This window comes from Epinephelus lanceolatus, chromosome 1 (assembly GCF_041903045.1).
Source record: "Epinephelus lanceolatus isolate andai-2023 chromosome 1, ASM4190304v1, whole genome shotgun sequence".
Taxonomy (NCBI): Eukaryota; Metazoa; Chordata; class Actinopteri; order Perciformes; family Serranidae; genus Epinephelus; species Epinephelus lanceolatus.
Genome location: NC_135734.1, coordinates 47746915 through 47762199, shown reverse-complemented (window position 1 = coordinate 47762199; position 15285 = coordinate 47746915). Strand labels below are relative to the sequence as shown.

The following is a 15285-nucleotide window of genomic DNA, read 5'->3' as shown; positions in this document are numbered from 1 at the left end:
AGTGTGTTTGGCTGATTTTAATAAAAGGGAGGGAGAGCAAACATCAATAAAATGCAGCAGAGTAGTTGTTTCGATATGACAAATTCCAATGTATAAACTAAATAACAGAAGACGGAGTTTACAATAATGTTAAGATATTGTTTTGTCTTTAACTGAGATAAAGTGTCTGAGCCTGACTGAGACAAAAAGACAAACTGTAATTTATAATAACAGCTGAACTGTAACTGTCAAATCTCAACTTAAATCTGCCACTGTTCTGAAATGCAGCCAGTATCGATCAACACTTTACTCAACACACTGCAGAGCAACAGGCTGTTGTCTGATCCCCGGCCTGCTGAGCTGAGCAGCATTTAGCGCTAAGGACAAAAAATGCCAAGACCCTCCCAACTGGCTGTTTGGAATTTACTAGATTTAACACACCCTGTCACGCTCATCTGGAAAGAGATAGAACAAATACCAGACAGTCAGTGGGGACCTGTGAAGGGCACCAGGCTGAGGAAGGTTTGACACGGTTGTATCAGTCGCAGCTCAGGTGCAACATCTGTCTGTGTTTGGTTTTAAAGAGCTTTAAAAGCTCCAATATGCTTTAACAAACAAACTAAAAAAATCTCCTGCACATTTTCTTATATGTTGTTTTTTATGTAATGATATGTTTTGGTCTAAAGTGATCTTTACGGAGGACACCATTGGGGAATGACAGGGATCACATTAGCTGGTGCATTAAACATCTTAAAAAGGAAACACCATCCAAAAGTTCAATCAATATTTGTGCACATCACTTGGCAGAAAAAAATGTTTGCATTGTACATTTCTGCAAACCAAGGATATTTTACATTTGCACAAAAACACCTGGTTATGGTTAGAGAATTATCATGTTTTGGCAACTCAGCTGCTGGAAAAGCAGGTTCAGGGTGGTGGAAAAACAGCCAGTGGTTCGGTGGCTCAGATGTTGCTTTGAAACACTGCTTTGTGCTGGCTAAATACACCCAGGTTTGATGCCACAAACACTGGTGGCAATGCCTTAAAGGGTCGCCAATAAAGAACCAGTTTTCTCTAACTGGAGCTTCTCCGGCTGATTAACGGTCTGACTCTAACTGATGGTTCACAAAGCTTTATTTTCAATAGTGTATCTCCAAACATCCCATGAACGCACCATAAGAGCTAGAATGAAACAAAACAAAATATTACATTTCTTCCTTAGCATAACAAACTTCAGGCAGACTGGGCAAACAATAATGTAGCATTTTTCTAGCGCACACATGCTCATTAAAACTCAGAGAAATCTATAAAATATAATTATAAAACAACACAATATTAAACACAATATCAAAATAAAATGTAGACAAACCTTGAGCCCTTATCAGCCACGTGTTAAACCTTTACTCTCATTGTAAAGATGCATTTACGCTGTTCACAACATTTGTTTGGTGCATCAAACTCTTTCAGAACAGGAGCACCTGCCTTTACACACCAACATCCTGGCGTTTCCCTTTCAAAATAAGAGCATGCCCTTACAATATAACTAACACACTAAAAGGAAATTATACGGCATGGCAAAGGTCGTTTACACTAACAGTTGTCTGCAGCTCGCAGCAGCTGCAGTGACAGTCGTCTTGCTGAGGTGACACGCCATCCACCATCCCCTCCACCTCCTGATGACAAATATATATATATATATATATGTATATTTTTGGACTGTCTCAGACCATATGAAAAACATATGAATTTTGGAAATAGGTGTAATTCCCCTTTAAGGAAACAAAGAAAATATTAATACTCTACACATTGTCAAAAATAATGTCTCTTATCATCTAATTAATCATTGACAATCATGTCTAAATATCTACTGTGAAATGCTCTGTATAACATGAGGTACCGTGCTTTTCAATCTTAAGGACAACCTTAAAGATCCAGTGTGTAGGATTTAGAGCAGCGTTCGAAACCTTCATTATCAAAAGGGCCATTTTCAACCAAATATAGTAAACAAAAAACATCTGTGTGAACCCACAACATATTTGAGGCTTTTAATGAATGTAAAACAACCTATTAAGTCATAATCAGCCTGTGCTAATAGTCTAAATGAGCATTTATCCATGTTTTACCACAAGGTGGCGACTCTGCAGGGCACATTTATGATTGTTTGGTACTTTAACTTGGCAGCGCTGGCAGTCAAACCAGACAAATCTGTCCACTCACTAATAAATGCTTTCTTTGATTCCATGACTTTTTGGATTTCCATCTGGACAGCTTACAAGACCCATCAAACACCAACTTTCCCCCAGGAGAGCAGTGTTCGCATCCTGTAAGATGATAAAGCCAAACTTCTTCTTTCCTAAACCTGACCACGTGCGTTTGTTGTTGGAGAAAGAAAAAACGTCATTTGGCATCGTTGTACCGACGTAGTGCGTTTACTTTGAAAGTAGTCTCTATATACAGACTCTACATTCAGTGAATGTAGAGTCAAACCCCGGAGATCTTGCCTCCGGAAGAAGAGCGGAAGAGCCCTGGTTTCCGGTTGTAGGCTGTTTGTAGCCCGCGTGATATTGACCAATCACGTTTGAGCCGGCTGCAGTTGTTGCCAGGTTAAACGCTCCATGTGGTGAACTAATGAGGCGGAACATAATTGGTGTTACTGCAAACTCTGAATCCATCGCAATGGTTCAGCATATTTACTTATATATAAACGGAAGTCGGAAACGGAAATTCGCCTCGTCCACCCAAATCAAACCAGAATGCCAAAAAATCGGGGGTCTGCCCCCAGAGGCTGTATCACCGTCTGCCGGAAGTCATACGCCGAATACAGCCGATGGGTTCCGAGAGAGACTGTATGTAAACTGTACATTTCCTGTGAAAACAGAAGTGTATTTTGAAAGAAGACAATGCATGTAACAGGCTGAAGTTGACACAGCGTCCCAGAACATCAACAACCAACACAGCCAGGGTACCTTCCAAGTCCTATCTGGACGTGGAAAGTCCATGACCAAACGTCGATATGTGATGAGATCGGAATGAGAATATGTTGCAGCCTTACTCGTCATGCTAAGACACATCACACACATCATGCTAAGCTCAAACAACCAGCTTTAACAAAGGCTGCCTCACCTTTTTGTATTTCTCAACTTCTGTGATCATAATAAGTCAAAACAAGAGAAAGTTTAGGATGCATCTTCCTCAGGCAGGTGTTTCCTCCCTTCAAGACAGAACAAATGAGTTGGCAAACACAGGTTCACAGTGCAGTTAAAGTCTGCAACACTGCAAAGTTGGACCCTTATTCTAACGTCCAAATCACATGACAGGGAAAGCCCAGTCACTACTGTAAGACACACCTATGAGTCAGTGTGTGTGTGAGTGTGTGTGTGTGTGTGTGTGGGAGAGTGCTAGAGAGGAATCCTATTAGAGAGACAGACCTTGAAATAGAAATCCTATGACAGTAAAATGAGTGGACTGAGAGGGATCACATGACAACACAGAGGGGAAGAGACACGCAGAGAGAGAGGCTGAGACAGAGAGGAGGAGAGACCGTGTGAATCCTATCCTAGCGGAGGGATCAGGCGGTAGGACCCGGGGGAAACCAGACAACTCCAAAATCCTTCACCAGCGTCAAGTTCGCGCGAAACAGTGAAGACGTGATGGGAAATTTGGCGCCTGGTCCTTCAAATAAAAGCCTGAAACTGGTCAGTTTAGAAAAGAGCAGGAAGGTGTGTGTATGTAGGCTTAAAGTAAACGTGGAAAAGATGTTAAGCTGCAAAATAAATTATGTAAAAATGCAACAATTACTGTTTAATTTCATGCGCTTTGTCTCACAGCTCCATGCTGCAGTCACTGATGTCCTCACTGTCAAGTCTCTATTTTAAGTTTCAACTTTCCACAATTTATATTATGACAAATTACTTAGAGTACTTTAAGTCTGTTTGAAGTATCAAGTTGACTTTTGTTTCCTGGAAAACGCATTATATGTTATTTAATATCTTCTTTACATTGTGAATAAACATCCTTCATTTGTCCAATTTGACAGCCAGTAACATCATCACACATATTTTCCTTCACTTTATATAAATCGTATTTATCTTCATGGTGCTTTATGGCTTATTTCTTCTGTGAGACTTACATTACTCTTCTGCTGCTACATGATTTTATTTTGAAACTCACGATCGGAAGTCCCACACGCGTCAATCCGCCCGTCTTTACGCGGGTGTCTGGCACCCGGCGTGGTGCGCACTGCTCTCCATTCCTCTCCAACTAGACGTCAGTCTGTCAGAGACCGTCTGAGCGCGCGCACACACACACACTGTACCCCCCTGTCACACACTCTCCGGCACACACACACGCGCGCTCTGACGCACACGCACAGACTCGCTCTGTCGGACCCGGGAGGAGAGGAGAGGAAAGGAAAGGAGACAGCTACTTATTCGCCTCCAACTTCTCTCTTTGCTTGTACTTGTGTCTTTCTGACTCTTCTTATCCACCAATGCGAGGATTTTATTCCTGTTCTCACTGTTATCACCCCAGCTGTCCCCAACTACGGAAGCCCAGTCTAAGGACCAGACGGGAGTATGTTAAATAACCCGCACCACTGAACAAAACAAGAAGAAAAAGAAGGAGAAGAAATGGATAAACGGAGTTATTCTCTCGTTTTGCCTGCAGCTTTCTTCTACTTTGTACTTTTGGGATTTACTGCCGGACAATTCTTTCCAGGTAAAGCGATTTGTTTGATTACAGGCTGGATTTTTAAACTGTCTTGCTGATATTTTCTATGTTTTGGTGCGTTTTGCTGCTCTCTTTGGAGTCTAAATAAATGCCACGGCGCTGAGGTGGCGCATATGGAAATATAAAGTGGACATGCACGTTGATTTGTGCGTTTCGGGAGCTCAGTTTAAATGCATGTGTTATATTGTTGGACACTGTGACGGTAAAAGAACCCTGAACTCAGTTTTGAGCACATTCTCAGCTGTGGAGGAGAATTTATTGTGTGTTTGCGCGCAGGAAATATCTTGATGTGAAAATACCACAAGTCAGTGGTTTATGGAAATAAACAAGTGAGTGATTGATGATTTATGTCGCAGATGACATTGACACTTTGAGGCGACAGCTGGCCTGAATTTGTACCATCATATCTGTGTCTGCCTCACAGAGCTGAAACGCGCTCTGGAGGTTTGGTGTGAAGTTTTTAACGCTCCTATATGTTTTACTCCATGAAGCTTTTACGCGTGGACTGTGTGTTGTTGAGGGTCAATAAGTGACTTGGATGTGACGGTTTTATGTCGGGTACATTTCGCTGTGATCTCGCTGGGTGTTTGGAGGCGGGCGGACCGGTGCGTCTTGGCTCCGTCTGAGCGCTAAGCTGCGGACTGTCTGTTAAGGCGTCCCCTGATTTATTTACCCTGTGATGTGATTAATATTTTGTCTTGTCTGATAGTAAACACGCACGAGCGTCATTCTACCGCGGTGTCGTGGGATAACGTGTGCAAGTTACTCACAGAAATCCGTTCCCTTCCAGAGCCTAAAAAGCTTTTATTCAACTTTTCCACACTGACATGTGATACACACCCCGCGTTTTAATTTGCATCTCCTCCAAACTGCACCTGCACCCGATGCTGTATCATTTCAGGCAAATATGCACCTGCCCAGTTTCATCTCCCGGAGTTGTAGCTTCGGGGTCCTCACACAGTCCGCTGCAACATCGCTGCACGGCACTCAGCAGCCAGCACTCCTCTGGCACTTGTTACGCGCCGCAGAGGTTTGGAGAGTTTGCGGCTTCGCAGAGTTTCCCGGCTTTAGATCAAATCTGCGATGATTCCGATTATCAATCACCAGAAACTGGAGCTTGACAGACAGACGTAACGAGCCAGGCAGCAGCGTGGATATAAAGTTTGCTCCCACATACCCAGAAGGCTTCAGTCGTTGATTAAACACAAATGTCTCAAAATGAAATTGAAGATAATTTGGAGATGGAACCTAAGTGCGGTTATTGAGGAGTTGAAACATGCGGGCTAATGATTGTGAAATAAATACTGTAAAGCCAGAAATAAAGCGTTGTGTCATTATAACTCTGGCTGATTATAATCTGATGTGTCGCATGATCCACGAGTTGAAACCGTTTTTAAAGACTGTGATAAAAGATGAGACCTCGTCACATCTGAGGTGTGATTGTGTCCTGCAGCGGGACCCAATTTTCACAAGTTCCCTTTCTTTAAATCAGTCATGTTTGCCGTCGCCTGCAGCGGCAGCAGCCTGTCGGCTCTGTGTCTGCCCCTCTCTCGGCACCTTCTGCTTGGTATTCATGACCTGTAAGGCAGCAGAAAGAGCCCACTTTGAGCGGAAGACTGGCTCCAAACACTGAGTCCTCCCCTCTCTCCCTCCCTCTGTCTCTGGCTCCGGCTCCGGGCTGCAGCGCGGCGGAGCAGCCGTCCCCACTCTCCGTGCGTAATGGTGCAGCGGAGGAAACCGCTACAGTGCGCTTTATGGTGAAATAAAAAGTATGAACTTGGCCAAATGTGTGCGTGGATATCGGGATCGAACCCTGAAACACACGATTTGTGTTTTGAACCCGGCGCATTGACACCAACTGAGATAACTCTGTTTTAAAACCACATAAGGAATGAACCAGAGCCGCTCCTGTGTGTGGGTTCATAGTAAATATTGCAACAGAGCCTCAGCTGCTCATTTGGCTCGTGAGGATGTGGTCGGGTTAAACCTGGAGATGATGTGTGTTTTAGACTTTTATTCCCACTTTATAATCTTTTACAAGTCAGACCTGGGTGCTGCTGGGATGTGTAGTGTCATCCTGGCATCCACTTTACCATTAGTTGTTACCAGTTATTTAATAGGGGAGTGTGTGCGCGTGTGTTTGTGCAGCGCGTGTATGTATCTGTGTGTGTGTGTGTGTGTGTGTGTGTGTGTGTGTGTTCCAGATAAACTGAGAGGGACAGAGAGCTCAGGGATGTTTCGCTGGCTGTTGTTTGCTCCTGTGCCGTTGGGGGGCGATATTGGTACATCAGATCTATCCATCGTCACACACACACACACGCACACACACTGTCTGTGTCTCTCACACATACTCAAACACACACACTCACACACTCTCATGTTCACAGAGCGACCAGGTTCTAATAATCTTTCTCCCTTTTCCAATTCCAGCTGCTGGGTTTTGTTTTTAGAAAAAAAAAATGAAGGAGCTCATTCAGCTATAATGATAATAGACTGAGAGCCAGTGATGAAGAAAATGATCTCACTCCGAGTCTGTCTGTCTGTCAGTCTCACTGACATCTTGTAGAAGTTCTAATCGCCCTGTCAGCCATCCTCATACAGGACGTGTGTGTGTGTGTGTGTGCGTGCGTCTGCCCGGCCAAACAGCTCAATTTTCAGATCATGTTGCTCTCATCATCATCATCACCGTCTCCCTCACTGAAGTGAAGCTGAATTGGGGGCAAAAGTTTTACTGTGCTGATATGTCCAAAGCTCAGGAAATAAATCTGAAGCTGCATCTTCATGACTTGATATCACTAGTTTAAAATAATAATATCCTTTTATTAGTTTTTTGAGACTTTTTAAGTATTCGACTGCCACACTGTAAGAAAAACTTGTGTACCATCTCCCACCAACAGTCTGTGATTTTCTTTGACTATGAAGGCAGTAAACTTAAAGGTCCAGTGTGTGAGATTTAGGGGGATTTAGCGGAATCTCTGAAATCTTTGAAATTTTTAGCAGGAGCTGAATTATCCACAGAGGTCTCCTTCTCTTCAAAACAAACAGACCTGGTGACTAATACTGGTGAAACACTGAATAAAGCGATTTTGCATTTTTTAAAAAAGTGTTTTTCTGAAGCTGCTCGTCCCAGAGAGGCTGCTAACTACTGCGGCCGACCTGAAAACGTGAATGGTCCGATCTGGAGCCAGTGTTTGGTCAGTCTGGGCTACTGTAGAAACATGGTGGACCTGCTCCCTGTGTAGATATCAATGGCTCATTCTAAAGTAACAAAAATGCAGTGATTCTTATTTTTCAGGTGATTATAAACATACTTCTCATGTTATATTCCATTTCTGCCAGTATACATCCCTAAACCCTACAAACTGGACCTTTAACCAAGTGGTTTTAGTTGCCTGAACATAACTAGACCTTTAATGGAATAGTATAAAACTTCAAGTCCCTTTTAGTAGCTCAGTGAGGCTACGCATTTTGATGCTTGTCTCAATTACACGCCTGGTCTGGTTGCTAAGCAGCTCTTTTTTGTTTGCTACTTCAAATTATGTGTCCATTCCTCGATTGCCCTGTAAGTTATTCATATTTCTTTAGTCTGTAAGTGTCCTCAGATCAAAAGAATCAAAATGGTTTTTCAGAAAAAGTCATCCAAGTTGTGAGGATTGCTATAACAGGATAAAGTGCTGTAACTCTGATGCTTTGTCTGTCAGAGCTGGATCAAATGAATGACTCATAATTGATATATAATCTGAAGCTTTAAATTAAAGACCTGTCCCAAATACAGGCCTGTTGATTTCATTGATTTAAGTGAACAGAAGCCCTATAAAGGCTATTAATTGAAGTTTGACAGTGGTTAACATTTTGAGATATGTGCTCTCTTGCAGAGAGTAAGATGAGGAGATTAATACCATTCTCGTAAATATGAAACCAAAGCCAGCAGCCAGTGAGCTCTGCTGGGCATAAAGACTGGAAACAGCTGGCCTGGCTCTGGGCAAAGAAAATAGAGTCCAAATCAAACACTTCCAGTCGATCTTAAATTTCGAAGTGGCTGTCCGAAAATACTCATTTGGGTCGTTTTGGAAAAGAATTGACAAACTCTATTTCGTCATTTTGACAAGAGGACTTCCTTTTGGTCATTTGGTTGAACTAACCCTTTAAAAACGCCTCTTTCTTTGGATTTGCAACAGCTTTTATGTTGCACAAAGCAAAGGCATGTGTTACCCAAGGCTGTCTTTTTCATCTTGCTAGTGTGTGTGTGTGTGTGTGTGTGTGTGTGTGTGTGTGTGTGTGTGTGTGTGTGCTGGGTGCAGGGTGCAGCTGTGCTCCTGATCCATGCCTTTGAGCTCCAGTGATCGCTAATTGTTGAACATCCGGTCGGATCTGGAGGTGACGACTAGGGCGTTGAGGTGTGTGTGTGTGTGTGTGTGTGTGTGTGTGTGCTTTCAGGGAAACCAATTTACAATTTATATTCCACTTAATTAGATTTCTTTGGCAGTAAGGACAGAAGGGGAAAGAGTGCAAAAAGGAGAAAGATGAAGCGAGTGACCACGCGTCGCTCTCTCTCCCTCTGTCTCTCCTTGACTCGTTCGCCCAGTGTGTTGACATGTTGGAGGGACGCGGAGAAGTCTTTGGCTTTGATCAAATCAACAGCCTCCAATTCCCCAATTATAGAGCCCTTTATGTGATTAGAAGAGCGTGTGTGTGTCATGATTCATGCGACTGTGAGACACAGAGAGAGACGTGTCATACAAACAGAGGAGAGTCGGAGGGAGGAAAGGTAAAGGTGAGCAGAGAGAAGAGGAGCAGGGGAAGCATGGAGGGAGGGAGCAGGAAAGACAATGAGAGGAGGAGGAGGTAAGGGGGGCAAGGAATGGAGAAGTTAAAATTTGAGAGGAGGGGAGAGTAGAGGAGGAGGAAAACTAAGCGTAAGAGAGAAAAGGAAAGGAAGCAGGATGGAAAGGTGTGAGCAAAGAGGTGATTGAACGAAGAGGAGGGGAGAAAGGAGATGAGGGGATAATGGGAATGGGGTGTAGGAAAAGAAAAGGAAACAAAGAAGGAAGGAGAGGAGTGCAGAGGCAAGGAAAGAGGAAGCAAGTGAAGGAGAAGAGAGGAAAAACGATGAAGGAGACAGAAAAGAGCACAAAGTGAATGGAGCAAGGAGACGAGGACCTTGAGGTGGAAGAAATAGGAGACAAGGATAGAGCCAGACAGGAAGGAGGAGAAGAGGAGGAGGAAGGAGAAGGCAAAGAGAAGGCGAAAGGACGAGACTGTGGTAAAAGAGATAGTCTTGTCGTCTGTTGCCTCGTTCATCACTCCTGTCTAGACGAGGCAAGGATGAGGAGGAGGGGAGGAAGACAGGAGAGCAGAAGGAAGAGCAAAGGACGAGTGGTTGGCGGAAATGACAAAGACAAAGGATGACGTGAGGTCAAGAGAAGGAAAAAAGAATGACACTAAGTTGATTATGTCTCACTGTTATCGACTGCCTGAGTGGCTATAATTGTTTCCTCTGCTGCGTGTGTGTGTGTTGGAGTGAGAGAGAGCTTTATGACAGGATGTCTGTCACCTCGTGCCCCGCTCTGTTTAGTATGCTGTCCATCCTCCCTCACTGTGTGTGTGTGTGTGTGTGTGTGTGTGTGTGTCTGCCTAATCCACGGCACTTATTCTATTGGCCTGACTAACTGACAGCCTAATAGCAGGGCATGCTGAGTGCCGGGGCGTCGCGTGTGTCTGTGTGTGTGTGTGTGTGTGTGTGTGAGAGAGAGAGAGGCAGAGTTGGGTACTGAATGAACGTTAAAGTGGGTATTGGAGCTGAAAGAGAGAGAAGCTGGAAAGAGTGAGAGAGAGCACTTTTCTGCAGTCGATGATGCATTTAGAGAGAAAAAGTGTGTTTGTGCGGGAGTGTGTGAGGTGCAGTATTAGTGCCCGGTAACACCAGACAGTGACACTGAGAAATATATTCGCACGCTCCCATGCATGAAGTCATTAGCGCTGGATACTCGTTGACATAGAGGACTACGTGCACAGGTAGTTGGCGTGCAGCTGTTGTTGGCAGACTAACCAGGATGACTAGCTGGGAGATGCTAACACCAGCCGCCACGATGACCCTCAAAGCTAGCTGGGCTGTGAGTAGAGGATTACAGAGACGTCATTATCTGTCTCTGTATTCAGATTAAAGAATGAAAGTGGATGTGGTTTTACCGGAAGTCATGTTAATTCACTGGCAATGCAACTGTGCCTTCAAATTTGATTTTAAAAAGGCATAAAATTAATCATCCATTTGGGGTCTGAGCCTATTTTGGCTGTTTATGAATACTTTTGATTTTGCCTTTATATACCACATAACAAAAATGTTTACCATACCCATGTTTGGTATTGTTTTTTCCTGCACAACTTCACCTATATGATCTGACAATTATTTTTTCACTTTAACCTCCTTTATTAACATATTGGGCCACAAAATACATCAAAATCCGAATTTAAAAAAACATGCTCTTTATTACAATAGAAACCACCAACATGCTCAATGAACTTTTCTTAGAACTTGAAAAAGTAAACATAGGTTGCAAATATGAACATATAAAAGTAAAATGAAGATATAGTAAAACTATATACAAATATTTCCCATAAAAAAACAGGTGTTTTTCACCTTGTCAGCTGCAACTCTTCAATACAAACTATGTGCAAAATTACACAAAGAGCTACACCAGTGCTTTGTATTCCCAGAGTTCCAATAGTGCAAATGTACCGTAAGAGGTAAAACTGAGATGTAATCAAACTATATACAAATACGTGGCACTTGGCATGAACCAGCTGATTTGTGGGGCAGTGTTGGGGTCGTTTCCTGTTCTCCAGGGCTCCAAGCGATGGAGTGGAGATCTGGACCTCATCTGACTCCTCCTCCCACAACCTTTCTGGGGGCCTCTGTGTAGAGGATCCATTGTCCTCATCACTGTATCTGTGCATGACAATAACTGCAACTGCTTTCAAACTGTATGGTTTGACTAAAATGAACAATGACAGCAATATAGTCCACGATGAGCAGCGCTAAAATCAACCTGCGTAGTTGTCCCTCCATTGTGACATTAGAAAGTGTCACATTTATCTTGCAAGTGTACTCTTCTTCAACGTTCGCTTTACTTCCTGGATTTTTCCCACTTGGAAATTCTGACCAATCAAGAGCAGCTTTCTCACACAAGGCATTTGATCTGGTCCGCTTGTAAATGCTGCCGTGAGAACACGAACCAACTCCAGGCAATTATACAACTTTGGAACAACATGAGTCCCTGATTCAGACCAAAGGAGACGACTCTAGGTCTGAAAGCAGCCTAAGTTAACAATGCTTATCCAAGGCACATATTTGTACCATCCACCCCTGTCTCAGGACAGATCTCAAATATGCCACATCTCTTGCTCATAGCTAATATGGTAAATTCTGTTTTGGATTGTCTGATTATCCATTCCCTCAAAGATCAGCACTGTCAAGATAGTTTACAGTTGCTCAAGGTGCAAATTAGGGTGTCAAAGTTAAACTGTGTGAAAGATGCACGTGGACTTTATTTACCTCTGCGATCTCAGTGAATTTAATTCATTGTGGTCTGAAATGTTGCTGTAATAAAAGCTGATATGAGTTATCAAACAGTGAGCGGTTGACTGTCAATGTCAGCTTAATAAACCTAAAGTAGACGAGAATGTCATTTGTAAATGTTGGTTCTGGCTCGCAAAAAGGAGAAAGAAAAGTAAAACTACTTTACTGTTGTCACCGATGAAACACACTATAATCCTCCCTCTGCATGCTTTGATAGAAATGGTTTTTGTCTGGAAGCTCATGGCCAGTTATCAAAGTTACTGCCTGAAAACAACAAAGTTATTTCCCTGCAGGAGGCAAACAACTGTGAGTTCTCCAGTGATGGAATATGGTGTCAGACTGACAGTTGTGTCTGCCACGGGGATATTTGACAGTTGAAAACCGAATGAGATACTATGAGCAGTGAACAATAACGTGGCTTTGAAACACACATCTAATGGAAAGACAAGAAAAATTGATATTTAGTGGCCCTGAGGGCGAATTTGCCCGGCGCATCAACAGAGCCAGCTCTGCACACACGACTCAGAGGAAACAAACTTACAGCTGCAGCTATTCAAGATGTGCAAGCATTCATCCATTAGTGCTACAGACGACACTTTCTTAAATGGTGTGAGGATATTTGGTGAAATGAGTACAGTCTGTCTCAGAATGACGATAATATTTGCAAACACTATGATTCACTGGGCCTACTCATGTGATGTTTGTCAATATGATAGAACGATTAGAACCATAAACAACTGGATATGTTAAAAAAATAAACACGGTTTGAAATTAGTTTAATAAAGATTAAGATGTGTTGGATAGCTACACATATTTTTAAAGTAGGAGTATTCACGCTTTCCTCACTGCTGCTGACTCACTGGATGCAGACTTTGGCCATAAACCTGCCACTGGCGACCCTTAAAATGGCAAGTCTTGACGCAGATCTGGATTGCGCAGTAAAGCTTGCCTGTTTTGTTGTGTATGTGAATTGTTGGGAAGATCTACAACCTTGGAAAAGCCCAGACTCTGTCTCGCAGGACTCTCATGTCCAATGGTGATCCATTTTCTGACACGGCCAGTTGAAGTTGATTTCCCATATCTTTTTACCCTGGCAGCAGGATGTTGGAGTGACAGTGACTTCACCAACGTACTGATCCACCTCACTTCACATGAGCTTCTTTGACATCATCGTTATAATGTTCTGCTCGAGCCACAAACCGCCAGCAAACCGTCTGTGGTTTAAAGGATCCAGTGAGCTCCTCCAGAACTAAAATATACCATCACTGCATCCTGGGCTTAACACAGTCCAAGACACCTGTGATTGGCAACACATTCTGCCTCCTACCTCAACCTTTACACCAGCCTTTGGTCATGAACTTTCCACGTCGAGATACGATGACAAGGTAACCAGGGTGTGTTGGTTGTTGATGTTCTGGGATGCTGTGTCAAGTTTGCATACAGTCTCTTTCAAAATAAATGCATTACATTGGTACGACATCAGGAATTGACGTTTTTTCTTTCAACAAAAAAACAAATGTGGTTACGTTTGTCCAATACACACATGTGGTTGACTTTAGGAAATGAAAACAGGGTTTGGCTTTATAATCTTACGGGAAGCGAACACTAGCCTTCTGGGGGAGAGCTGGATTAGGGTTAGCGTTAATCGTGCCAACATGAAAGAACAGCTTCTTTCATCTGTGTCTGACGCCGGTTATCACTGACTAATCACTGGATTTTGACGACTTCATAGTGAGAATGGGGTGTTTTAAGAAATACAAACAAGCCAGAACCGTTCCCCCCTATAGCAGAAAGATATTGTGCGCTTCCAGACATGGCCACGCAAAACTACACAAAACTTGAGTTCCATGCTGATGGGGGGAAGGTTACTTTTGACATGTTATAGGTTACAGATAACTAGTTACCCCGTTAAAACCCAAATATTTTAACTTCTAACAAATGCTTTAAACTGGGTAATAAAGCTGAAAAGTCCTAAAAACATAGTGCAGAAATGTTGCGCTTGAATTTGTCCCAATGGCTTTGGCAAATATGCCAAGAGAAGGCCTTATGAAACTCATGTTATATTCTACATGTAAGGTTTTTACTGAAAAAGAAAAAAAATCGGTATTCGCTGAGTAATCTCCATAATTGGTTACAATTACATTATTTTTGTAATTTATTTTCGTAACTCCGCTACATGTAACTGTTTACTCCCCAACATCATCAATGCATCATGACATAGATATAACCAATATTGGCATATTGGCACGGATCATCTTCAGATGTAATTCACTTCCTTCCCTATAATGTAGTAGAGACCATGGACTTTGAATGTCTTTTATAAACACACAGTTATATTCTTACTTTAAAGGACAGAGCATTCACTCAGTGTTCAACAGTAACCGCCACAGCGGCAGAAACCATCACCAACACTTTGCCAGGCATCTGCTTAGCAGTAAAAGCCTAAATAAAATATATGCCTGCTGGACACTGACACATTCATAATAATAGGTTGGACCATTAATTACAATTAATTTGTTCGTTACATAAATTATACAGGGATAATTTTGCAGCAGCCCATAAATTATACAGCGGTTGCAAATGATACAACAGCACATCCAGAAACCTCAGCCTTGGAAGAGCATAATAGCATCCCAGACAAGATTCAGCAGTTGAATGCTGGCAGGCATAAATGAGGTGGAAAATGTTTTTGTTTTTATCCTGCGGAGGCTTTAGCCTCAGGGCAGGATGGTGCAGATGTTCATCTCCCATCTTTTATTGCACTTTGACTGCACGTTCATATGGAATTAAACAAACATGAACAAGTTCTGTGTCACATCCAAGCTGTCAGAAGTTACAACAGTTTTTGGTGACTAATGTGAGTTGTGTACCATCTTGGAAATGGTGTAATTTAAAGGAATTTGAACATTTGCAATAATGGCACTTCTTATTAACAGAGGGTATAAGCATCTGAGGTTTGCCTCATGATCTGTCAGAATGCCATTTGCAATAAGTAGTTGCCA

The 15285-nt window shown here is 42.7% G+C and overlaps 1 protein-coding gene across 12 annotated transcripts in view; it reads left to right on the top strand.

Annotated features, from left to right (window-relative positions):
• Window positions 1-4370: 4370 nt before the first annotated feature.
• Window positions 4371-15285, top strand: part of ptprt (protein tyrosine phosphatase receptor type T) — a 527216-nt gene continuing 516301 nt past the window's right edge. For 10 of the 12 annotated variants that reach the window (XM_078171458.1, XM_078171456.1, XM_078171452.1 and 7 more), the window contains exon 1: window positions 4375-4695. In XM_078171458.1, coding sequence (XP_078027584.1) covers window positions 4608-4695 — 88 coding nt within the window. In that variant the 5' untranslated portion in view covers window positions 4375-4607. Of the gene's footprint in view, window positions 4696-15285 lie in introns of all 12 variants that reach the window. The other 2 variants (XM_078171434.1, XM_078171419.1) reach the window with 1 other exon arrangement.